This window comes from Hemiscyllium ocellatum, chromosome 9 (genome assembly GCF_020745735.1).
Source record: "Hemiscyllium ocellatum isolate sHemOce1 chromosome 9, sHemOce1.pat.X.cur, whole genome shotgun sequence".
Taxonomy (NCBI): Eukaryota; Metazoa; Chordata; class Chondrichthyes; order Orectolobiformes; family Hemiscylliidae; genus Hemiscyllium; species Hemiscyllium ocellatum.
The window spans coordinates 27,778,643-27,805,855 of record NC_083409.1 but is presented as its reverse complement, the minus strand read 5'-3'; the positions used below and the strand labels follow the sequence as shown (position 1 = coordinate 27,805,855).

The 27,213-nt window shown below is 43.3% G+C and overlaps 1 protein-coding gene across 1 annotated transcript in view; it reads right to left on the bottom strand.

The window, feature by feature from the left end:
• LOC132818941 (neurogenic locus notch homolog protein 2-like) overlaps window positions 1–27,213 on the bottom strand; it is a 158,129-nt gene that overhangs the window by 63,029 nt on the left and 67,887 nt on the right. Inside the window, exons 3-8 of the mRNA XM_060830086.1 lie at window positions 23,409–23,671; window positions 21,025–21,363; window positions 15,074–15,196; window positions 11,059–11,292; window positions 3,510–3,665; window positions 1,052–1,237 (exon numbers count right to left, since the gene is read on the bottom strand). Of these exons, the coding sequence (XP_060686069.1) occupies window positions 1,052–1,237; window positions 3,510–3,665; window positions 11,059–11,292; window positions 15,074–15,196; window positions 21,025–21,363; window positions 23,409–23,671 (1,301 nt within the window). The remainder of the gene's footprint in view (window positions 1–1,051; window positions 1,238–3,509; window positions 3,666–11,058; window positions 11,293–15,073; window positions 15,197–21,024; window positions 21,364–23,408; window positions 23,672–27,213) is intronic.

Genomic DNA, 27,213 nt, shown 5'->3' with positions numbered 1-27,213 from the left:
TCGGCTAAATACCCAGTGCAGCATTGAATGAGAACTAGATGAGGGACTAAGCCAAAAGCCCTGCTGCCCTCTTGACGGATTAACGTAAAAAGGTTCCACAGTTCTGCCTTAAAGAAGAGAGGAGTCAAATCCGTGACAGTGAGGGACTGCAGATAAAACCCACATTATGGTACTATTTGGTGCAAATAGTGAGAATCATAGGCTGGTTACCACAGGAGTCAGTATTAAGGATGCTGCTGCATTAGTATTTTCACAAAAAGGTTGGGATAGGGTCTATAGCTATGGGGATAGAATGAGAATTTGGAGGAGATCAGGGAAAAGATAGGTCTCTGCAAGTAAATTTAAATAGGCCGAGAGAACAGGCCAAACTCTGGTACTATCATGTTTGTCAAACGTGGTACCACTTTGTTGAGTAATCAGCCATTCCAAGAGATCACAGCACAAACCCCCGAACACAAAGGAGACTGGGTAATGACAGGATAAGCAATGAGCTGTCAATTTCAAAACGTGGGTCAGTCATTCAGGCTATTTATGATTATTTCCACACAAGGTTGGCTACACAATACACCATGATACAGCTGCAGGTGCCTCCACTAACAGCTGGGATTTATGTTTAATTACTTACATAATTTATTCAACGTGCCATTCTTTCATTTTATAAATCTCTCAGAAAGAAAGTTGGATATATGTCATTCTGCCCGAACTTTGACCTAAAATATTGCATTAGGAGTTGCTAAACATGTGCTGCATTGCTACCTATTCTTATTGTCCTTTCATTTCGGCATTTACAAAAGTTAAATTGAGAAATTAACTTGTGCTGCATTTACTGCTTCACTCATTGGTCTTTTTGTTTACTTAAACCTGGAGATTTCCCTCCTACCATATCTGGGCCTGTTGCAGACTAGTTCTGAATCTGACTTCCATGATAAGTAAATGTCTCAACCATCATTTTACCCTGTGACAACCAGCCTGGAATGCACAAGCTAATGTATTCTGAAAACATGTGTCCAATGGGTCAGATATGTACCTCCTCTGCCCTGTTAGTTCCCACCTGGCATACAGATGCACTTGAATTCACCAATCTGGTCCAAGCAGGTGGCATCATTCTGGCATGGCATGGAAAGACATTCATTGACGTCCGTCTCACAACGCGGTCCTGTGTAACCCACAATACATTCACAGCGGAAAGAGCCCTTGGTGTTGACACATTTCCCTCCATGTTCACAGGGATTGCCTCCTACAATGTAAATGTACAAAAGGTCAGAGACATTTGTATGATTTCTAGCTTCTGGAATATTAATGACGCAACCCTTGCACACAATTATCATTTACTTATGAGAAATGCATCCCCTCTCATTAAAGTTCTCATCCTTCAATACCGTACATGCCAATAATTCTGTGTCAACAAAAATCTGTACTTACTTAGTGTCTCTCATGTTACAAAATGTCCCAAAAAGTGTTTCTCTCAAATGTGACATTGACTTACAAGGAGACATGAGGGAAGATGGTCAGGAGACAGGTTTTCAAGAAGAGACTCAAAAGAGAGAAACAAAAAAGAGAGGAAGCAAAGCTTCCACACATGAAGGGACTTCTAGAGAGAGAGTCCTGACAGGTAAAGGCATGGCCACCAGTGGTGGGGTGATTCAAGTCAGGGGATTTTCCTCTGGAGGTGAAAACTGGAGGTGCAGAAATATCCAGAATTGTGTAGAACCGCAACACAGGAGTGACAATTACATAGATCAGGAGGGTTGAAGCTCCAGAGTTTTCTGAAAACCAGGATGAGAATTGGTTTAACTTGGGAGCCAATACTGATTATTGAGCAGAGGCTCATGGGGTGAATGGGGCTTATTGTGGCTTAGAGCACACACAAAGAGACTTGGATTACCTCAACTTAGGGGCTGGAATACAAAATGCCAACTGGGAGTACACTGGAGTAATCAAGGCTGGAGATAAAAAAAAGGCATGAATGAGGACTTCAGCTGATGAGCTAGGCCAGCAGCAGAGTCGGGGCAATGTTACAAAAGTGACAACAGACATCTTTGGCGATGATGGAATTGAGTGGTCAGAAGGTCCCATCAAATGTGACACTAAGACTGAAGATTCTGGTTCAGTCTCAGACAGTAACCATGGAGAAGGATTAAATTATAGGCTGGTTGAAAGAGTTTGTGTCAGCAATCAAAGATAATGTCTTCAATCTTCCAAACATTTAGCTGAAGCAACTTTCTGCTTGCCTCATACTATTTGTCGGATAAGCAGTCTGAGAATTCAAAAACAGTGGAGAGGTTGAGACAGGCAATTCGAGTGAGGTGGAGCTGGGTGCTGCCATAAGGCATGTGAAGAATGGCGAGTGTTTTCAGATAATGCTCCAGAGGGGCAGCGTGTAGAGGAGAAAGGCGGCCAAGGATAGTTCTTTATGAATACTAGAGGAGACAAACAAGAGGAGAAGCCATCTGAAGTGACTTTCTGGCTATGTACCATCTCACCTGGCTGGACAACAGCAGACAGGTGTTATAGAAAGGTTGGTATGGTCAATTGCAGACAGGTGAATAAGGACAAGAAGGGATACTTCACCACCATTACAATCACATAGGACATAATTTGCAACTCTAATGAGCCAACGAAGTACTGTTTTGGTGAAAAGGTATGAGTCCGACTGAAGGGGTTCAGATTAGATTAGATTACTTACAGTGCGGAAACAGGCCCTTCAGCCCAACAAGTCCACACCGACCCTCTGAACAGCAACACACCCAGACCCATTCCCATTACATTTACCCCTTCACATAACACCAAGGGCAATTTAGCATGGCCAATTCACCTAACCTGTGGGAGGAAACCGGGGCACCCAGAGGAAACCCATGCAGACACGGGGAGAATGTGCAAACTCCACACAGACAGTTGCCTGAGGCGGGAATTGAACCTGGGTCTCTGGTGCTGTGAGGCAGCAGTTCTAACCACTGTGCCACCGTGCCAGTTCAAACTTGGAATTCCCAGGCACAGGAAGCAGTGACAACATTGAAGGATTTGACGGGAAAGGGAAGGTTGAAATGAAGTAATGGCTTGCAAGGACAGTGAGTTTAAGGATTATTCTATTTTAAAGAAAAGAGTACGTTAACAGATTCAAACATCCCTGGTTTGTGATTTATAGCAGTACATTACCCTAGGACCACAAGTCAACAGGAGGAAACCATCAACATTGAGGCGACATGAAAGGAGTTTTAAATGAGCTCAACTAGGCTCTTGTGAACATGAGAGGGACAAGGTACCTGGTCTGTGGAAAATCATCATTGAGTTCCTCTCCAAGCATCCAGAGTTTGATAAAAACGATAATTTCGATATTTTCATTGGGTCAAAATCCTGGAATTCCCAAACTCAGTACCTTAGAAGGACCTTCACCATACATACTGCAGCAGTTAAAGATGACAGCTCACTGCCAACTCTCAGTTGTTCAGCTGTAGAATACAATCAGCGACATGACAAGATAAAAAGCTTTCCGTTGTCCAGACACTTACCCAGCGCACATTCATTGATATCCTCATCACAGATAGCTCCCCTGTATCCAGGGGGACAACTACAAAAGAAGCTTCTCTTTAGAGGATTGGTTTCACATGTGGCTCCTTCATGACATGGGTTACTAACACACGCATCATCCACCTGACAGAAAATACCTAAAAATAAACAATTTTTCATTACTCACAGGCAAAAAAAACACTTCCTCAATGGAGGAAAAGGAACAGAATTCAGAAAATTACAAAGTACTTATTATTAACTTATTACCTTCTCCTTCTTGAGCACACAAAGGAATTTTGGCAACTCTAGCAGATTCCAATTCAAGAATTCACATTCAGCTCCTGAAAAACTTTTTCTCTTATAATCTACCTTTTTTATTCTCTTATTGTCTTTTCTTGACTGCTAGTTGATGCACTGGTTTATGACTAAACTGGGTTGTTTAGTGGGGTGGCACGATGGCTCAGTGGTTAGCACTGCTGCCTCACAGCGCCAGGGACCTGGGTTCAATTCCCACCTCGGGCAACTGTCTGTGTGGAGTTTGCACATTCTCCCTGGGTTTCATCCGGATGCTCCGGTTTCCTCCCACAGTCCAAAGATGTACAGGTTAGATGAATTGGCTATGCTAAACTGCCCATAGTGTTAGGTACATTAGTCAGGGGTGAATGTAAGGGAATGAGTCTGGGTGGGTTGCTCTTCGGAGGGTCGGTGTGGACTTTTCCATATTGCAGGTAATCTGTATGCACTCTGTTGCCACTTCTGACTATACAAAGTGCCCCATCTTCTCCCTTATCTTTGCCCATTTGTTTTTATTTCACACATTTTATTACCTCAAGTTTTAACTATTGTAATGCTCCTCCAACCATAGTCCCTCATCTCGCACCTTCTAAATTTCAATTCATAAAAATCTTTGCTGCTCTTATCAGAGGCTGGACCACGACCCACTCACCCATCACCATCAGAGGCTGGACCACGACCCACTCACCCATCACCATCAGAGGCTGGACAATGACCCACTCACCCATCACCATCAGAGGCTGGACCACGACCCACTCACCCATCACCATCAGAGGCTGGACCACGACCCACTCACCCATGACCATCAGAGGCTGGACCACGACCCACTCACCCATCACCATCAGAGGCTGGACAATGACCCACTCACCCATCACCATCAGAGGCTGGACCACGACCCACTCACCCATGACCATCAGAGGCTGGACCACGACCCATTCACCCATCACCATCAGAGGCTGGACAATGACCCACTCACCCATCACCATCAGAGGCTGGACCACGACCCACTCACCCATTACCATCAGAGGCTGGACCACGACCCACTCAGCCATTACCATCAGAGGCTGGACCAGGACCCACTCACCCATTACCAGTGCTTTCAGGCTTGCACTGACTTTGGGTCCTCCAAGGGCAATTTTTAAAGCTCCCTCCTATCAGGTGTTGAAATCCTTCCACTGCCTCAAGCCACTCCTCTGCTCCTTGCTGTAATTTCCTCCAGATTCACAATTAATCTAGTTTCGTTAATGTAATAGAACTATCCAAGACCTTTGAAATGAACTTTAGCAACCAAATTCCTCAAGCTGCGTGAGGAGGTATTAGAGTCAGCAAAAGCTTGAACAAACAAGTAGGTTTTCAGAGATGCTCTCAAGCAGCATAGAGGTGGAAAGAAGATATTTAGGGAGGGAACTCCTGAGTTTAGGGACCTTGCACAGAGAGCACTAGTGGAATGATTAAAATTGGGGTGAGTAAGATGATACACGTAAGGAGTGCAGGTGTCTCGGAGGGTGATGAGACTGGAAGAGTGGACATGGGTTGAGAGGGAACAGGCCATGCAAGGATTCACAAACAAGAACAAAATTTTAAGCCCACAAAGTTGGTTTATCGGTGAATGAAAGTCAGTCAACACAGGGATGATCACTGATTGGGGCTTTATACATGTTAGGATACTGGAAAAGTTTCAAATGGATGGAGAAATCTGGAAAACAGGAGGCCAGTCGAGGGGTAATGAAGTAGTCAAGCCTAGAGTTAACACGTAGTGTTCTAGAGGTAAGCAGGTGGGTTCAGAAATAGAGCATACGTGTAATTCAGAAGCTTGTGTTGGACTCAAATTTAACACCAAAGTTGCAAAAAGTTTTGTTTAGTTAAAGACAGCTTGCTAGGGGGAAGAATGGAGTCCAGGTCTAAGGAACAGTTTGCGGCAGGGATTAAAGACAACAGCTTTATTTAATGTTTAACTGGAGGGAATCTCTGTTCACCTTGTACTGGATGCTGATCAAGCAGTCAGATAATTTAAAACTCTTGAAGTTTGGTGCTTTGCTCTAATTCTGGTCTCTTGCCCATCTTAGACTTTCTTCATTCCCTTCCTGTTGGATAGCCTTCAGGTTTCCTGTGCTCAACCTCTGGAATCTCCTCATTAAACTTCTATTGCTTTCTGCACCTTCAACATGTTGCCCAAAACCCATCCCAGAGTCAATGATGTCCAATTATGCTTCTATTAATAAACAAATAGATGCAAGTTATTAATGGAGTTATTAGCATCTCTGGATCAGTGGTGCTGGAAGAGCACAGCAGTTCAGGCAGCATCCAACGAGCAGCGAAATAGACGTTTCGGGCAAAAGCCCTTCATCAGGAATAAAGGCAGTGAGCCTGAAAGCGTGGAGAGATAAGCTAGAGGAGGGTGGGGGTGGGGAGAGAGTAGCATAGAGTACAATAGGTGAGTGGGGGAGGAGATGAAGGTGATAGGTCAGGGTGGAGAGGGTGGAGTGGATAGGTGGAAAAGGAGATAGGCAGGTCGGACAAGTCCAGACAAGTCATGGGGACAGTGCTGAGTTGGAAGTTTGGAACTAGGGTGAGGTGGGGGAAGGGGAAATGAGGAAACTGTTGAAGTCCACATTGATACCCTGGGGTTGAAGTGTTCCGAGGCGGAAGATGAGGCGTTCTTCCTCCAGGCGTCTGGTGGTGAGGGAGCGGCGATGAAGGAGGCCCTGGACCTCCATGTCCTCGGCAGAGTAGGAGGGGGGGAGTTGAAATGTTGGGCCACGGGGCGGTGTGGTTGATTGGTGCGGGTGTCTCGGAGATGTTCCCTAAAGTGCTCTGCTAAGAGGCGCCCAGTCTCCCCAATGTAGAGGAGGCTGCATCGGGAGCAACGGATACAATAAATGATATTAGTGGATGTGCAGGTAAAACTTTGATGGATGTGGAAGGCTCCTTTAGGACCTTGGATAGAGGTGAGGGAGGTGGTGTGGGCACAGGTTTTACAGTTCCAGCGGTGGCAAGGGAAAGTGCCAGGATGGGAGGGTGGGTTGTAGGGGGGGCGTGGACCTGACCAGGTAGTCACGGAGGGAACGGTCTTTGCGGAAGGCAGAAAGGGGTGGGGAGGGAAATATATCCCTGGTGGTGGGGTCTTTTTGGAGGTGGCGGAAATGTCGGCGGATGATTTGGTTTATGCGAAGGTTTGTAAGGTGGAAGGTGAGCACCAGGGGCGTTCTGTCCTTGTTACGGTTGGAGAGGTGGGGTCTGAGGGCGGAGGTGTGGGATGTGGACGAGATGCGTTGGAGGGCATCTTTAACCACGTGGGAAGGGAAATTGCGGTCTCTAAAGAAGGAGGCCATCTGGTGTGTTCTATGGTGGATACCTTATTAGCATCTCTACCAGTGTTGGTAGAAACATACCATCAGGTTGAGGCTATTTAGCTCAAGGCTGTTGTGCCATTCATATTAGGTCAGGGCTAGGCTGTGAACTATATCCACGTATCTGTAGTGACTGGAATGAGGTCAACCAAGTGGGCTTCACAGAATATGTGAGTTCCATGCCTGGAGCAAATTAACAGCTCAAATCAGGGAGTTGAGCTAACAGAGGTTCTGTTCACTCAGAGCTGGCTCTGCATCAAGGACTCTCCATACATAAATTAAGGGTGACTTGGTGACAGGAGCTATTTCAATATCTTTAATTAATTGAATTAACAACAAAAAGAAAACTCAGGTTTAGAATCATTAATTGATCTAGTTATTAAAGAGAGTCCTACTCCAAAAAAATATAGAATCATAGAGATGGAAACAGACCCTTCGGTCCAACCTGTCCATGCCGACCAGATATCCCAACCCAACCCAACACAGTCCCACCTACCAGCACCCGGCCCATATCCCTCCAAACCCTTCCTATTCATATACCCATCCAGATGCCTTTTAAATGTTGCAATTGTACCAACCTCCACTACTTCCTCTGGCAACTCATTGGCTTCAATTTTTGACTAAAAGCAGGAGTCTGCCCATCCCAATGAATTTATGATCCCGTTTTGTAGTCTTTTCCTCACTCACTGAATGAATACATAAACAGAGTTGGTCACATCAAGGGAGCCAGCATGAAGGAGTTAAATTGAACCGTGGGAGTTTAATCAGACAGTGGAGATGACAGGATGCTGCAGATGTTTGTTCAAACCCCTTCACGTGTTCCATCTAACTCTTCCCAGACAGTTACCCCGGTGAGGTCACTGCCTCTCACTGCTGATACGAAACAGAAAAACCATGGGAAGCCAGTTAAGTGCTGTTAAAATTAACAGCAATACTTTTTGTCGGCAGATGAACACAAAAAAAGATACACGGGGCCAGTCAATATGTAATACAGCGCTGATAACAATCAATGCAGGTACAGAATGGAATTGCTTTTAAAATAAAACCAACATGAGAGGTTTCCTGTTCATCTGGGAAAGGTTATTGGCTTGAATCTGTCTTTGATAGCCAAACATATGCAGAACAATTGAGTAATGCTGGCCTGCAAGCAACAAAGGTTTTGCAGTTGGCTGCTCAGCTGCACTTTTTATTCTGTCACGGAATGTGGGTGTCTCTGTTTAGATGAGCATTTATTGTCTATCACCGATTGCCCTCGACAAGGCGGGAGTGGTCAAGTGTACTTTATTTGCATTGTCAGCTTCCCTCCTAAACCTTTACAGTGATAACGTCAATAATTACAGATAACATCAGATTTTTTCCTTTACTTTGCTGGTGTACTGAATAAACATTGCCCATTGTTAGTCATATCCCATGAGATGAGAATCCCTTTAATTGTGGATAAGGTTTGCTTGAATTCAGAGTAGATCCTCAACAAATGAGTATCTTCCCAGGAAGCACTTCACAGCTTCAAATCTGTATGCATGATGTTCATTATCAGGGTTTGAAGCACAATATGAATATTTAATTACTGCTGAATGTTGCCATTTCTACTACAGCATCCACATCCTTTTCAAATCAACCAAGTAAAAATCAGACAGAAACTTCTCAAGTCACTGGCCAAGACACAAAGACATGATGAAAACAACTTCATCAACCAAGAGCTGCAAGGCTTATTCATGACTCATTATCGCCAAGGGGAATAATGGGTGTTGCAGTTGGGGTGATGACTCCCTATTGAGCCATGCGTCGTCAGAAGAACTTGCATCTTGATTGTGGATAGAAGCAATGTTCCTGCTGTTATTCTGATGGCAAGGTGAAGACTATTGAATGTTCCTCCTGACAGCCTGAAGTTATTTGTCTCTCAGAAGCTTTACCCACTGACTTTCTAATGACTTTCGAACAAATATCTATCGCAACAAGGTCAACATCTTTGTAGAATCTATTACCGCTGGAGTTAACTCCACTGAGTCACCCCGATGAATTCTGGTCATACACGGTTTTCAATTTTGGAGATCAAGATACCAACTGCACACTTAACCTGGTTTCCTTCAATCTACCCTCTCTGTGCCAAGTTTGTGTTTTGAGATTAGAGTAATCTAATCATAAACAAGGAGTAGAACAAACAACGTGGAGACTATGACATATTCAAGGACGTTAAATCAGAAGGCAAGGTTAGAAATTCTACTGGAGTTGGGTCGGTCAAGATCTAAAATTGTGAGGGAGGTGATGGTGGGAGGTAAAGTACCACTGAGAAACCTTCACAAAGCATCATTTGAACCCTATATCAACTTCTGCTCATTAACCTTACATAAATATATAAAGGAGCTTTTAGTTACCTTGCAAGCTTTGCTTCTTGATGTAGGAGCATAGTAGATGCTGTCAACTAGAAAGGACACCTCAGAATTTTAAAGTCACTGGCGGGCTATTTGGCAGTGTCTGATAGTGACTCACACACATAAGGTGCTGATTAAGGCTAGAAAACCGAACAATAACAGCCTTTACGTCCGTCTTATAGTCAGTGATTAATGTAAACTTAAGAAACCTAACTGTTATGTTTTGGAAATGTGCAGACCCAGACAATATTCAGAACCAGAACTGTCTGAGCACTGACTCGGGGTGGAACTTGTATTTATAATTTTAAAATGAGAAACAGAAGTTCCACTAAATAGGAGCGAGTGGAACAATAATACTCGATGCAGAGGATTATAAATGCAGATTGATTAGCCTTACCTGCTCTCCAGCTCTTGCTCAACAATTCAATATTGAAGGCTCTTGGGTTTTAAGTTTAATTATGTCCAGTAAAACAAGCCTAAGACTCAGGACAGTCAGAAGTAAATTTAAGCTTATCTATGTTTAAGCTGGCTTGAAGGTAGAAGACAGAGGGTAGTGGGGAAGGGTTGCTTTTCAGAATGGAGGCCTGTGACTAGTCATGTGCCACAAGGATTGGTGCTGGGTCCACTGCTTTTCATCATTTACATAAATTATTTGGATGTGAACATAGGAGATATAGTTAGTATGTTTGCAGATGACACCAAAATTAGAGGTGAAGGTTGTGAACAGTGAAGGAGGTTACGTCAGGGCAGGACTTATACACTTAATGATAAGGTCTTGGGGAGTGTTGATGAACAAAGTGACCTTGAAGTGCAGGTTCATAGTTCCTTGAAAGTGGAGTTGCAGTAGATAGGATAGGAGCACAGGAGTTGGGATGTCATGTTGCAGCTGTACAGGACATTGGTTAGGCCACATTTGGAATACTGCATACAATTCTGGTCCCCCTGTTTCAGGAAAGATGTTGTGAAACTTAAAAGGGTTCAGAAACAATTTACAAGGATGTTGGCAGTGTTGGAGGATCTGAGCAATAGGGAGAGGCTGAATAGGTTGGGGCTGTTTTCCCTGGAGCATCGGAGGTGGAGGGGTGACATTATAGAGGTTTATAAAATCATGAGGAGCATGGATAGGGTAAATAGATAAGGTCTTTTCCCCAGGGTCGGGGAGTCAAAACTAGAGGATATAGGTCTTTTTTCTCCTCTCAGCTTAAGAGGCAACTTTTTCATACAGAGGATGGTGTGTGTATGGAATGCCAGAGGAAGTGGTGCAGGCTGGTACAATATCAACATTAGATATATGAATAAGAAGGGTTTAAAAGGAATATGGAGCAAATGCCGGCAAATGGGACTTCATTGATCTAGAATATCTGGCTGGCATGGACAAGTTGGACCGAAGGGTCTGTTTTTATGCTGTATATCTCTACGACCCTATCAACCCTCCCTACCACCACCACACTCCCTCTCCAATTGAGGAGAGCTAGGACTTGACAGTTTTATTAGTGAGTCGGAAAAGAAAATAAATTCCAGACCAGAAGCCTTACCAGCTTTGCCAACAGGGCATTCGCAAACAAACGATGCCACACGATCATGGCATGTGGCCCCATTCATGCAAGTAGCACTCGCACAGTCATCGACGTTCTCATTGCAGTCGTCACCACTCCAGCCATTGACACAGACGCAGTTATAACCTCCGATGTTGTTGGAGCAGGTGCCGCCATTCTGACATGCGTTTGGCTGCAGCTGACACTCATCTACATCTTCTGTACAAAACTGACCTGTACGGGAGAACAGGAATAAAGAGTTCATAGGTAGAAACCAAGCACCTTACCTACCACATAATCAAACAGAAATGTTAGCCTGGCTCAGCTCTCACTGTAGGCTATTAATGGGCATTGCATGGTGTACAAATGGTTGCGTTTAACACAATAACAATGTCAAAGCGAGGTCACTCTGCTGCACGAGATACAAAAGCAATATTCTGCAGGTGCTGAAAATATAAAATAAAAACATAAGTGCTGGAAATTCTCAGTATATCAGGCATTTGTAAAGAGAACTGGTCCTAATGCACAGTCACAGACCTGAAATGTTGACACTATTCCTCGCTGCCAAATCTGCTGGGTATTCCCAGTATTTTCGATCATTACTACTCCTATAGATGTTTGGCACTGTCGAACCTAGGAAAACGTTGGTGCCTTTGAACATATCAACTAGGGAATATACCAGTCTGGAAAGCTGGTTCCAAAGATATGAAAGTGTCTCTCTACTGTCTAATATCCAACAATCACAACTTTCCCTGCACCTCCCCACCACCAAAATTAGAGCATTTTGGTGACTAATGTTTTACTGAATCAGGATGGTTACTTGTAACTAAACACACTGTCACCTGCACTAGCAGGTCCTGATGTCTCACAACGGGGCTACAAATCAAGAGATACTCATCCGAACGAGGAAGGTTTATTCTCCATCAGACAGGAAATACAGGCAGGTTATTTCAACCATTCCTCACTAAAACTCAGTGTCAAGGGATTGCAGCTGACACTATTAACTCCAGTATGACTCACCTCATCCTAACCGTAATAGGCCCGATTTAAAACAATTCAGGACAAACTTCTTTCACACTGAGGGGTGAGATTTGAAAGTAGATACCAATGGAATAGTTGACATGATTAGCACAGAGTCGAGAGTGCGGTGCTGGAAAAGCACAGGCAGCATCCGAGGAGCAGGAGCGTCGATGTTTCGGGCAAAAGCCCTTCATCAGGAACCCTGATTGGATTCCTCATGATTAGCACAGATGCATTCAAAGGAAAGCTGGATAAGCACAAGGAAGCTGAAAAACGTGTTGCTGGAAAAGCGCAGCAAGTCAGGCAACATCCAAAGAGCAGGAGAATCAACGTTTCGGGCATGAGCCCTTCTTCAGGAATGGGCTCATGCCCGAAACGTCGATTCTCCTACTCCTTGGATGCTGCCTGACCTGCTGCGCTTTTCCAGCAACACATTTTTCAGCTCTGATCTCCAGCATCTGCAGTCCTCACTTTCTCCTCAGCACAAGGAAAAAAGGAATAGAAGAACATGCTGACATGGCGAGATGAAATGTGGGCGGAGGATACTCATGGGTAAGGTAAGTTATATAGAATTGTCATGCTAAATAGCCCATTTCTATGCCACAAATGAAATATAATTCTTTGTCATCCTACATTTACACCAAGGTAGAAAGTTATCAAGTAGAATACCAGGGAGGGGCAGAGTCATGTGTTATAACCCTGCTCTAACTCTATCTCCAAACTGTATTCTGAAATGATTTCAGTTACTTAAAAGAAGACAATTTGAATGTATTTTCTTTTTGGTTCAAAAAAAATACCCCTAACTTGCTGACCACAGCATTAGCATAAAATTGCAGATCCTCTCCCAGCCCCCCAACCAACCTTGAACTAGAGTCTCATCAATCTCCGAAGTCAAATAGCTGGAACCAGACCAAATCAATTCCACAACTCATGTCTTGCTCACTTACCCAGAATGTATTCCAGCTGAAAAGCCAGAGTCACTGCCAAAGGGTCTGAACCAAAAACTCCTTTGTTCACAAAGCCTTCCTCCGCTCTGCTTTCAATTAACTCCAATATCCTGTTCGCCTACCTAATTTTAAACATGTCTTTTCCCTTTAAGCTCACCCACACCCTTTCCAGTCCTATGTATCCTGCATCTCCCTTCTTACCTACCTAACCTCCTCACGACATGTATTTCATGCAATTGTTTGGGGATTTGGGGGTGCAAAGGAGACCAGAAAGAATATGAGAACCAGCTTGCGAAATGTGAAAAGATAAATAAATTCAGCTTATGACTGAAGTTTTGTTTCAGGCTTCAAATATTATGAAAGTATAAACAAGGAACAAGAGTTGGCCACTTGGCCCTTCGAGCCTGTTTGTCATTTGATAAGATCATGGCTGATCTGATTTTACTTCAACTCAACACTCCTGCAATTTCCTGGGAATCTTTCATTCCCTCGGTAATCAAGAATTTCTACCTCGGTCTTAAAAATTCATAGATTTTATATCTACTGCCTTTTTGAGGTAGGGGAATTCCAAAGACTCATAGTCCTATGAGGGAAAATAATGTTTTGTCATCATTGATTTAAATAGGTACCCCTTTTTTTGTTAAAACTATTACTCCTTGTTCTAGATTCTCCCATAAGAGGAAGCATCCTTCCAACATTCAGCAGTCAGGTTTCCTCAGGATCTTAAACGCTTTAATTAAGTCACCTCTGACTCTTAAACTCTAGAGGATACAGGCCCAGCCTTTCTTCGTAAGGCAATCACTCAGTCAAGGTATTAGTTCAGTAAATCTTCTCTGAGCTGCATCTAATGCAATACATTCTTCCTTAAATTCAGTGCCCAGTAGTCCAGATGTGGTCTCACTAATGCAGCGTATAATTGAAACATAACCCCTTTATTTTTGTGTTCAATTCCTCTTGCGATAAACAATAAATGTTCTATTAGCTTTCCTGATTGCTTGCTGTACCTGTATACTGACTTGCTGTACCTGCACACGGACTTGCTGCAATTCATGCACTTACACACCAGAACTCTCTGCAAGCCAGACCTCTGCAGCTTCTCACAATTTAGATAACATTCTCCTTTCATGATATTTTCTGTCAAAATGCATAATTTCACACTTCCCCGCATTGTACTCCATTGTTACTTTGCCCATTAACTTAACCTATCTTTTTTTCTGTAGGCTCATGACCTCTTTACAACTCACTTTCCTACCTATCCTAGTGTTATCAACAAATTTAATGAACATACCTTTGATCCCTCACTCCAAACCATTTATATAAATTGTAAAGAGTTGAGGCCCCAGCACCAATCTTTCTGGCACCCCACTCATGGCATCCTGCCAGCCTGAAAATGACCTACCTATTCCGATTCTCTGTTTCCGGTTAACAAGCCAATCATCTATCCATCCCCGATATCACAAACTTTAATTCTGCAATAAGCTATGAATCGACCCAATGACAATTTATTTTAACAGATAGTAAGGTTCTGCAATACTCTAGCACTCCATTATGTATCCAACAGATGCAAATCCCTCCAAGGAGAACCCAGGATATGAGTGAAAGAGGGCAAAGTCCATCAAAGGTTCTCATCTGCATTTCTAATAGTCATCACTGGAAAGAGGTCAGGAGCAAGAGCTTCGGCTGAACTTCTCGTTCTTCACCACCCAGTCCAACATCCCTCCCTGAAAGTAAAACCAGTAAACCAGAAATAGCCTCGACTCGTCAAACAGCTCATTACTGTTTGTGGAACTGACCTTGCTGCTCACCGTTTTTGGCAATAATATTTGTCAATGTAAAATAAGGGACCACACATCAGATGTAATTTGTTTGCTGAAGGTGTGTAAAGGAATGTTTCACATTCAAGCTTTTCATTCATGCCCCAATCCACCTTCCTGGTTGAGATAAACCAATCCTGATAAAGTTCTTTTCAAAGACAATTTGGTTCAATCTAAGCTGAGCTACCTTCAAATATATAATTCAAAGCAATTCATCAGAAACTCTTCACGTACCTGTCCATTCAGGTGTACAACGACAATTGTAAGTGTTCACTCCATCCACACAGGTACCACCATTCTGACATTTGTGGTCAGGGCAGTCATCAATGTTGATCTCACAGTCCTTTCCACTAAATCCTGCCGAGTACAAGAGGGAATGTGATTCATGGATTATTTTACAGCATTAAAACAGTAGATTCTGTAACTAATACAGATGTTCCAGCAGCAAATGAACCAGTCACACTCTCAGAAACAAAGCTTCATTCTCCCTCTTTCATCAGGATTGTTCCCATGCTATCTGGGCAGCATGGTGGCATGTGCAACACTACATAATATTTTCTCCACTGCAATTCTCCAATAAAATGAACCCCATAAACCTTACAGGAGTTATGAGAAGCAGTTAGCATCAACTCTGAAACTGGCACTGTGATATCAATGAAACAGGTTACCTGGTCTCCTAGAGTGACCCAGCCAATTTTGGCTCAGATTAGATTTGATTAGATTCCCTACTGTGTGGAAACAGGCCATAGTGGCCTTTGGCCCAACCAGTCCACACCGACCCTCCGAAGAGTAACCCACCCAGACCCATTTCTCCTTTAACAAATGCACCTAACACTATGGGCAATTTAGTATGGCCAATTCACCTGATCTGCACACCTTTGGACTGTAGGAGGAAACCCACGCAGACACGGGGAGAATGTGCAAACACAACACTGACAGTTTGTCAGAGGCTGGAATTGAACATGGGACCCTGGTGCTGTAAGGCAGCAATGCTAACCACTGAGCCACCGTGCCACCCCATGATAATCCTAGCATCTACGCATTTTTACACAAAGTCTTTTAAGGAAAATCACAAGGGTTATGCTGTATTCATCACCTTGTACAAAAGGGACACAAAGCGGAGGATTTTGTCATGCGATTCTGATTCAACAAATGGCTTTCCAAACTCAAACTGGCACAAGAAATTTTAACTTTAGTGTAACAAAACTCTCTACTCTTATTTTTGCTTGTACTAAACAAGTTAACAATCTGTGGCTAGTAACATTTATGGGTAGTGGCAACATCCAGTTGTGTTCAGCAATAGGGCACAGGTTTATTCCAAGATTTTTAATAGGTCTCCCAAGACAGTCCAGGATGTCACTCAAGTGGAGTTCAAAGCTGAGAGGGAGGGAGAGTGTGAGAGAGAGAAAGACAAACTCCAGTAGCTGAAGTTCGCTGGGAAACCAGCTTTACTACACAGTTTGTGAGGAGTCCAAGACGGCTCTGGGCTATTAGAACTCAGCTGCTTATTAATTCCAAGAGCACCTTCATAAGTGTTGCAGTCAGGACCCAGGTGTTGTCATCCAGGGGGTCGGTTAGCGATGGTCTCCGGACAGGTGATTTGTGATGCAGAGTGACAACAGTCTTGGCTCAATTTCCACACCGGCTGAGGTGACCATGAAGGACTCTCCTCATCAACCTCTCCCCTTGCCAAAGGCATGGTGATCCTCAGTTTAAATCACCACCAGTTGTCTCTCTCTAATGAGACAGCAGCTCCATGGTCTGTATGGTGACTTTAAAAAAACATCATAAATTGTAATACTGTTCTAATGTTGTATTGCTCAAAACTGTGGAATCTTGTGGATTTATTCTCTAGGAAAGAACCCACCCCCCCCCCCCCCCTCCACCCCGCCTCCCCAACCTCTAGATCTCTCACTTCATATACTTTATTCTAACCAGATCATGACATAAATATTGTGCTCTGGACCAGGATCAGAACATAATGTCACCAAACATAACTAAGGTAAATGTTACAGTCACAGATGCCTGGGGTGCTCAGTAGAAAAGGGATACAAAATGGAGGATTTCATTGTGTCATTCTGATTCCAACAAATGGCTTTCTAAAACTCAATCAGGCAAAAGAAATTTTAAAGTTGCACATGTTATCGAGTCAAATCCCAAGATGTAGTCATCATTGCAGCCAACTGGCCTTGTGAAGTACGTTGGCATACGTCAAACAAAGAAACTCAAAACCAAGCACCAGAACCATGGTGACCTTGTTTGTATTAGAAATGTCATTTTGTACTGCAGTTTTACTGACGCCCCAGAATGGAGCAGCCAAGAAAATCCTCAGAGACAAAAGTATAAGCCAATTTCATTAGCCAACCAAATGATTTCTCCTTACTCCATTCCAAAGTCATAGCCATCTTGAGCACAGGAGTAATGCCAGGTCCAATTTGAAAACCAGATCACTGCACAGTGCCACTTAAACCGACATGTGTATTAATGAGCTGCATTCGGACTAGCAGATCAAGTCCTGCTGCTCCAATGTGCTCTCTTGTATGCTAAGTACTTCAATCAATATCCTCTTGTACTGTTTCCAAGAAGTTTGTTTTCCTAGCACTGCACATCCTGTAACATTGTGAAGCTTGGTTTCCTGCAAACCCTTTCCCCACAGGCGACTGCCTTACCCAGTCAGTGCGATTGCTCCAAGGTCAAACTGGAGCGGAGTTAATCATGTCAACAGGGACCCGCTATTGCAGCTAATTGTTTAAGTAATTCACCTGCAATTTCAGTTTAAATGTTTCCTCATTGGCAAAACACATTTCCTGGCTAAGATCCTCAGTCAGATTATATAAAAAAAACTGTTCGACACATCAGCAGGAGCATTCAGCCACAAGTTCAGAGAAGGAATTACTAAAGCAAGTGGCAAGCAAGGGCAGAATATGCTGCCTTTAAAATCCATAACCTTTCAAACAGAGGGACAATGAGACCATTGCCTCAATTAATTGCTGGTGATTCAGGGACAGTTGGCAAGACTGGGTGGCACAGTGGCTCCGGAGTTAGCACTGCTGCCTCACAGTGCCAGGGACCCGGGTTCTGTCTGTGTAGCGTTTACACATTCTCCCTGCATCTGAGAGTGTTTCCTTTGGGTGCTCCAGTTTCCTCCCACAGTCCAAAGATGTGTAGATTAGGTGAACTAGCCATGCTAAATTGCCCATAGTGTTTAGAAATGTGTAGGTGAGGTGCATTAGTTCGAGGAATTGTAGAGTATTGGGGAAGGGGAATAGGTCTGGGTGGGTTACTCATTGGAGGGTCGGTGTGGACTTGTTGGGCCAAATGGTCTGTTTCCAGTGTAGGGATTCTATGAAACATGATAAACTATTCACGGATCTTCCTTTCACCATTAAATAACTGAGTGCAACCTGTTGCAACTTTATCAAAACATAAACTCAGAATCTGTAAAAGGTGATTGGCAAAGACCAAAGCACTCCTACTGGTTAGGACACCGGAAGTCTTACAGCTGCAATTGTCAGCATGTTAAAGTGGGGTGTTTAAGCTTATAAACTTCTGACAGTTAATTAGTGATTGTGATTGCAGTCAGTGATTCTAGGACATGCCCACAGTCAGCCACTCACTTACGAGCACAAGGGCAACAGGAAACTCAAGGGTAGATGGTCACTAATAGCTACAGACTGTTGGCATTCTGTGACCAGCCCTAATTATGTTAAATAAGAATTTGTAGAACACAGGTGATTTTCTTCTCCTTTCTTCCTCACCATGGTGCTGAATCAAACTGGAGTACAAATGCTCATGTGGAACAGGGTTCTAGTAATCTATGTAATGCTGGGTGGTTACCAAACTGCAATGCCTTAAGACCCAAAGAGGAGAAGGCTACTTGGCCCTGAAGCCAATCTGGCTGGAGTCTTAATTCCATTTTTCTGCCTCCTCAACCCTTTGTTAATCAAAAACCTGCCCAACACAGTGCTGAATCCATTCGATAACCAAGCCTCAACTGCTCTCTGGGCAAGAGAGAGAATCTCACAAACTAACAATCTCTAGAGAAGAAATTCCTCCTCGGCTCTGTCTTAAATGGGAAATCCTTTACTTTTAAACTTTGCCCTTGGTTGAGATTCACCAGTAAGGGAAGCATCCTCTCACCAGCTACCCTGTCAAAGTCCCCTCATGTTTTAGTAAGATCACCTCTCATTGTTTTAAACTCAAGGATATGGATCCAATCTACTCAACCTTTCTTCACAAGCCAACCACTTCATCCCAGCAATCAGCCAAGTGAATCTTTTCTGAACTGCTTCCCATGCAAGTGTATCCCTCAATTAAGGAAAATTGTACGCAGTACTCCTGCACTCTCTCAGAAGCGGTCTGTACTGTTGTAGCAAAGGATATTGTGGGTTGAGTCACAGTTTACACAGAGCCTCCACTAACCGAAGCTATGCACAAACTCTGAGTGGAGTAGATGGGGATAAGGTGATGTTGGAAGATGGCAATCATATAGAGGAATAAAAATGAGGTCTGCAGATGCTGGAGATCACAGCTGAAAATGTGTTGCTGGTTAAAGCACAGCAGGCTAGGCAGCATCCAAGGAACAGGAAATTCGACGTTTCGGGCATTCCTGATGAAGGGCTTATGCCCGAAACGTCGAATTTCCTGTTCCTTGGATGCTGCCTAACCTGCTGTGCTTTAACCAGCAACACATTTTCAATCATATAGAGGAGGCCTGGCTCAATAATCCCTCTCTACAGAAACAACGGTTTACAGCAATATCACATCACTGCCACAAAATACAAACCAGCAGTCAATGTTAGAAGCTTCTTTGTGAGTTTTCAATTTATATAGAGAATTTTGCATTGGAGTTCAAGGACAGCAAAAACTTAAACTCACTTTGGATTGAGGAAGAATCATTACCCATTTAAATATCTGGCATTGGCTTTTCCAGTGATGCATGGGATACAATGGGCCTTCTACTACCTAAAAACCAACTGCAAGAATCCATGCTGCCCCAGCCTCAGAAGATTTAGTCTGATGTCCCCTTCCCTGCAGATGTACACCACCCTGCTCAGCAATCCTCTACAGAAGCCCAACTTGCAACTAGGGAAATCTTGCAGCAGCAGACCCATATCAAATTGAGTTGTGTCCTCTCAAACTCATCCTCAACTACTGTCGCGTTGCTGATAAATTACAAAACTACAAAGCAATTACCAATACACAAGGTGGCTACACAGCCCATTCTCTCCACACATGCTCTCTACATCAGCAACTCAGCCAGTCCCACCAGCTTATCTTTTCACCACAACCCTGCAAAACTTCTCGTCAGAGAATTATCCAAATCATTTTCAAAGCCATGATTGAATCTCCCTCCAACACACACTTCGGCAGATTCCAGATCCTAACAACTTGCTCCTGATGAGAGTTTTCCTTCTGGCAACTCTGGTTATAAGCAATGACTAGGCAACAACTCAATTGTTGCTCTCTCATTTTTGCAGAATGTGAACCAGACGCACTCTGCTCAATTTTTGTCCGGCAATTCCTAAGTTGACCTTTTATTCCTTCCTTTCTTACTCCTTTCCAAGATTTTACAACACAATCATCAACTACTATTTGACTGCCATCACTCCAGTGTTTAGCTCCTCATCAGGTTCTGAGTATCAACACATTTTATTTCTCAACTTTATTTAAAGTACAGAAGATCGAGGAAGGATCTGACTGAGTAATGCCGGAAACCTTTCATGGATTGGATACTGTAAAAAGGGAGGAACTATTCCCCCCCAAGAAGCTGGAGACAATTTTAAAATCAAAGCTAAGTCCCTTGGGATAGAAGTCAGAAAGCACTGATTCAAATATAGGGTAGTGCAGACTCCATGGACGTTGGTTCTACCAGAGCTTCCAATACAGAAATAGATAGCACAACATTCCAGAATATTCCAGATGTTGGAACTCTTAAATGAAATTAAAAATGCTGAAGAACTCAGCAAATGGAGCAGCATCTGTGGAAAACAGGGTGAGGTACAGGTAATTTTCAGATGACCAAAAGAGAAAATGCTGGAAAATCTCAGCAGATCTGGCAGCATCTTTAAGGAGAGAAAAGAGCTGACGTTTCGGGTCTAACTGACCCATTTCAGATGCAGCACCAACTTGGACTAAAATAATGCCAAGACACTTAGCATCCTTCTCCAGTTCCTAGCTCTTACCTGGCAGGCAGTTGCATTCGTAGGTTAGGTCATCGTTGGTTGATCGGCAGGTGCCCCCATTCATGCACGGCGATGGCGAGCAGGCAACATAATCACTCTCACAATTGGTCCCAGTGAATCCTGGTTTGCACAGGCAGTTGTATGATCCTGGTACATTCTGGCAGGTGCCACTGTTCTGGCACAGATTCCCAGTGTGGCATTCATCGATGTCAGTCTGGCAGTGGGATCCGGTGTAGCCCGGGAGGCAGCTGCAGGTGTAATTGTCTCTTGAACTGCTACATTTGCCCCCATTAGCACATGGCTGAGAGGCACAGAAATCTACTTGCTGGCAGTTTTTACCTGTTGAGAAGTCAAAGAAGGTCGTAAGATCGAAGTCTCTCCTTTGTCACACCGTTTACATAATTTTGCATCATTGAATGTAGCTGTAGTTCACTGCCCACATCCTTGCCTCCAAGTCAAAAGGCCTTGAGCTCATGTCCCCCTCCACCAAAGACTTTGGGTAATTATTCCGTGCTGAGTGTGCTGCACTGTCAGATATCATTGTTGGGATTAATCAAAGCACTGTCTGCTGTCTCAGGTGTACGTTAAAAATTGCATGCCATTACTTGGTGTGTGTGTGTGTGTGTGTGTGTGGTGGGTGGGGGTGTGTGTGTAAATATATGTCGGTCTGTGTCTGTGTTCTCCATGCCCTGAACATGATTCACCCAAAACTTTTCCCATTCAGCCTGTCCCATTCTTTAAGGAGATTCCTTTGCCTCAAAACGTAATGTGATCACTTGAAAAGACAAAAAGAAAAGATCAAATACCTAAAGCCAATTTAGGATCAACAACCTGGAAAGTTTCCCTGCAGTTCATTTAACTCTGATCCATTTAACTCTCCGTTGTTTTGTGACCTTGCTAAACAGAAATTAGCTGTATAACATGACTACTTCTCAAAATACTTCACCAGTTCAGTAGTACCCTGTGTTTGAGGGTGTGAAATTTCCTAGAGAAACGTAGCTTTTTTTCAATTTGTTACCCTTAACTTTATTTAAACTCAGGCTTTTTATCAATCCAGTTTCCAAATGATACCAGGCAATGAAGATTCTAGGGTGTAGAAATGTGTAGTGTCACATAGAACACTTTAATATCACTTAACAAAGGCAGATTATTGGCCAGAGTGTGGGGTTAATGGGCAGAAATGTGACTGATGGTTTCTCTCAAAAATCAATGTTGGGGCCTCAACTGGTCACCATTTTTATTCACGACCGAGGTGAGGGGATAGAAACCCGGAGGCTTAAATTCACTGATGACAGAAAGATAAGTGGTAACGTAAACAACGTGTAACATTACACAGAGACAATAGATGGGCAAAGCAGTAGAACATATATTTCATTGTAAGCTGTTGTGACGTCATTCACTTCAAAAGATTTGAACAGGATACTTTCCAAACGGTGAAAAGCTATAAACTCAGGCGCCCAGGTCAAAAAACATTACAATGTGACAAAGAGGGATTGAGAGGGCTTAAAGTACATGTCATTACAAATCATACTTCAGCTGTACAAAACCCTGGTGAGGCCACACCTGGGCGACTGCTAACAGTCCTGGGCGACATTCCTTTGGTAGAATTCAGTGGCCTTGAAGAGAGAGCAGTGCGGATTTTCAAACATGATATCTACCCTTCAAGGCTTGAATTATGAAATGAAATGATACATGCTGGGGTTGCATTCCCTGGAAATGAAGGGTTCTGGAGTGATTTGATCAAAGTTTCCAACATATTACAGGGAACAGATAGTGTGGACAAAGACTATTTCTGCTGGTTGGAGTGTCCAGGGCCAGGGGGCACAGTCAAATATTACAGCTAGAGTTTTCAGATATTCAATCAGTAATCACTTCAACATGGAAACAATGGAATAAGTTTGGATGTCCCTTCCATAAATGGCAATTGACATTGGTTTTAAAACCAAAGGATAGATTTTTGTTAACCAATCAGTGAAAAAAATATGAAAAAAGATAAGTATTTGGGTCAAGTTGCAAATAAGCTATGATTTCTTAAAGAGGTACACAGAAGGCAGGAAGAACACAGCAAGCCAGGCAGCTTCAGAAGTGGAGAAGTCAATGATTCAGAAGTCCTGAAGAAGGGTAAGACCAAAATGTTGACTCCTCCATCTCCTGATACTGCCTGGCTTGGTGACTTCTGCCTACTTCCTATTTGTCGACTTTGGATTCCAGCATCCGTTTTTTTTTGTCTCTAACCATGATCTCTCAAATGGCTGAATGGGTTTGAGGAGCTACATGGATTACTACTGGTCTTATGTTTCTATTTTCGCAGGAATCTTTTTTTTAAAAATTGAGCCCTGAGAGTAGATTCCAACTCTCAAACTAGAACACGTGGTCATTCTTACCTAACCATCCTTGCTGACAATCACATTCATACTTCTCGAGGGTAATGAGACGGCAGGTTCCTCCATTTAGGCAAGGATTGTTCAAACAGACATTGGCGACAGTCGCCTCACACCGCTCACCCTTATATCCCAAAGCACATTTACACGATCTCTGTATCTTCCCTTCTGTGACTGAAGTGTGGCATGTGCCTCCGTGATGGCAGGTTGAAATCAGGCAGGGGTCCGAGTGCTGGCAGAATTCACCGACAAATCCTGGCTGACACCTAGAGAAAGAAGTACAGAGCTCAAATTGGTCACTTGCAGAGATGTCCGAAACGACTGGCACATAAAACCCCATTTGTATCTGCATCTAAACACTCAACATTTGCCAGTATCTCAAAATCAACCAAAGCTAAATCAAAGGTAATCAAAAGTCAAAGCAGATAGCTAACCATGCACATGGACTCGTGCCCATACCCATGTGGCTGCCTATTAATTCTATAAAATTCAGCACATTGCCACAGTGGAGAATAGGGAAGATATGTGGAAAGATTGGCCGGCAAAGGGTGAATCTGAAGGAAAGTCGAAGTGACATTATACTCTGACATGTACAACGGGCAAACTCGTGAGACCATATTCCCTTCTCACATATGTACATTCTGAAAAAGGAAAAAAGACTTTTATCCAAATTATCTTCCTTGCGTTTAGATTCACTTTCAAGCTTAAGCAATTGAAAAGGGGTACCTTGTACCAGGCTTCACCCTGTGCCTCCCAATCCCAGCCACTGTAAAATAAGAGAGTCTCCCGTAGGCCAGTCAGTTCCTACCTCTTCCCTTGCTTGGAGAAATGTCACACCTTATACTCAGCATGCTAGAGATCAAAATGGAGTAGACAGGTCAGAGGAAGATTAAACCTACCTCAGGTGCAGTCAGTGCTCGAATGTAATGTATCATTCGTATTTTTTTTAAAGATTAAGGTTTTTAAGTATTCAGTTGACCTGTCTGTCTATCAGAGCATCTAGCATAGGGAAACTTATGCAAGCCTTTTCTCAGGGATTTTTTTTTTGTCATTTGCACAGTTTACTGTGCCACATCACAAATACATAAAGAGAGCATTAACCACCACTGATATGAATAAGGAACATCTGATTTCATATGGTACTGCTTTGGCAATTAGACAGTACTTGACGACCAACACGTGAGGGCTGTAATGTGGAGGAGCTGGTGTTGGATTGGGGTGGACAAAGTTGAAAATCGCACAACACTAGGTTATAGTCCAACAGATTAACTTGGAAGCACTAGCTTTCAAAGAACAGCTCCTTCATCAGGCAGCTACGTGATCCCGTTCCACAGCTACCTAACGAAGGACCAGTGCTTGGAAAGCCGAAATGTGAAGGAACAACCAAACCAACATGTCAGATGTGATACTAAACCACTGAAGTCATGAAGATCTTAACTGTTTGAACTCTAGCCTGCAGGAGGGTGAGGAAGGCATAGGAAGGGGATGGAGGGAGAGGAAAGAAAGATACTGGATCACTATTTAGCCACACCATTAGAAGCTGCTTTCATTGGGTGGGGGGAATAAACAGGGTGCCGAACACAAAGCCAACAAAACAAGGATATCTAAGAGCAAATTACTGCAGATGCTGGAATCTGTACTTAAGACAGAAAAGAGATGAAGAATCATCTAGACTTGAAACATTAGCGTTCTCTCTCTTTCTCTCTCTCTCCATGGTTGATCTCTTTTATCTCCAGCATTTTCTGTTTTCAAACCAAGAATATCTGACTGATCATAAGTTGCCTAAGATCCCAGGCAAGTGCCACCACCCCATGGAAACAGAAACCAGCATCTATACCAACCAACAGAAAAGCATTTGAAAATCAAAATTAAGCTGAATCAAAAAGATGGTTTGTAAGGAAGTGGATGTTGGTTCAATATACTGGAGAACCTTCAGAATCCATTTGGGAGATCAGACACAACATTGCAAAACCTTCTTTCCTATTCAATGAAAGTGAAAATTTGATCAAATAATTTTACCACACCTGAGAAAACCAATTACACTTGCCTAAAAAGATACAATCATACAGCCACAATCATGGAAAAGATAAAATGGGAATTGTGACTGAACATCCCAAAGTGAGTTTGACCCAATAATGTGACAGAGACACTGACAATCAAAGAGATGCTTACAGATCGGTTGATTAGTGAAACAGTAATTTAATTAAAAAAAGGTGCTAGACAGTGGGATGGGTGACTCAACCTGGTTTTCTCTTGGCTGGGTAGCTTCTGGGCACAAAGCTGTGGCAAAGGTCACGCTAACATGACTCATACGACAGTACCATTTCCGTCAATATGCCTAGAATTCTCAAAACTAACACTTGCTTTGCTGTCAGGATAAAGGAAGAAGTGCAAGTGAAGCATTTCATGGACAGTAAGGAATCCTGTAAAATGCACAATCTTCATGCATCTACTGCACAGAACATTCAGAGATCTTACTTGGCAAAGGAAGAGTTAACATTAAACGTGACTAGGAGCAACATTTTTAGTCACTGAATTATACACTTATCAAGTATCACTGCACAACACAGAGTCCTATTCTTTGGAGGTGCATTCCTACACTCTGGGAAATGCTCACAATCCTGCTTCCTTCCTGCCCATGTTTGCCAGTTACCTGCTGTCATCACATTCCTTCAGTCGACAGAGAACATCTGTTGAGAAATCTCTACCTGCACCAGCCCAGCTCAGGTTCCTGACCCACACTCTCAGCCCCTGAATAAAAATAAGCTATGAAGCTGACACACCTTAACAGGTGTTAAATGCAAAAGATTATTTTGCAATCCAACAATTGAATAGTTACAACGTGGATGAGGCTACTCGGCCAGCTGTGGGCACGTCCGTTCTGTGCAAGAGCAACCCCAACCGGGTGTCACTTATTTGCCTTTTCCCCCAAATTGTTCACTATCTTTCTGTTTTTTTTTAAGATTATTTTTTTTGTACCCTGTATCCAGGAATCTTGCCCTTTTCAGAGGAGGATCTTCTTTATTATCACTGCACTGAGTTTTCAGCTCACTATTGTTATTTGTCCCATCCCAATCATTTATAAACATGCACTGTGAACCTAACTTGGCCATATTTCCTCTTACCTTGACCTGTCAAGTGGCAGGTGGAGAGTATTCCATCTCACACAGCCATGCAGATGGTGGACAGGCTTTAAGGAAACTAGTGGTGAATTGTTTGCTGCAGTATCCCTAGTCTCTGATCTATCTGTGCATCCACAAGATTCAAAGGGCAGCACGGTGGCTCAGTGGTTAACAGTGCTGCCTCACAGCACCAGGGACCTGGGTTCGATTCCACCTTGGGTGACTGCGTGGAGTTTACACATTCTCCCAGCATCTGCATGGGTCACCTTCAGGTGCTCCATTTTCCTCCCACAGTCAAACATGGGAAATGCAAGGTTATAGGGATGGGGCGAGTCTGGGTGGGATGTTCTTCAGACAGTCAGTATGGACTTGGGCCGAATGGCCTGCTTCTACGCTAAGGATTCTGTATGTCAATTGTAATTCAGTTTCTGGTGAATAGCAACCCTCAGGATGTTGCTAATGGGGAATTCAACGATGCTGCTGCTTTTGACCAAGGAGAATGAGCCAGGAATCTGAAGTCCTCCCTTCCATCACACATTCATCTGTTCTGTCCTGATACTCACTCGCGTGGGGCACCAGGCAGAATACCAATTGCTACCTTGGGAGGTCCTGCTTGCAAGTTTCTTTCTTAGCATCCTAAAGCCTGCCTGCAGAATCTCATCCCACTTTTTGTCCATGTTGCTGAT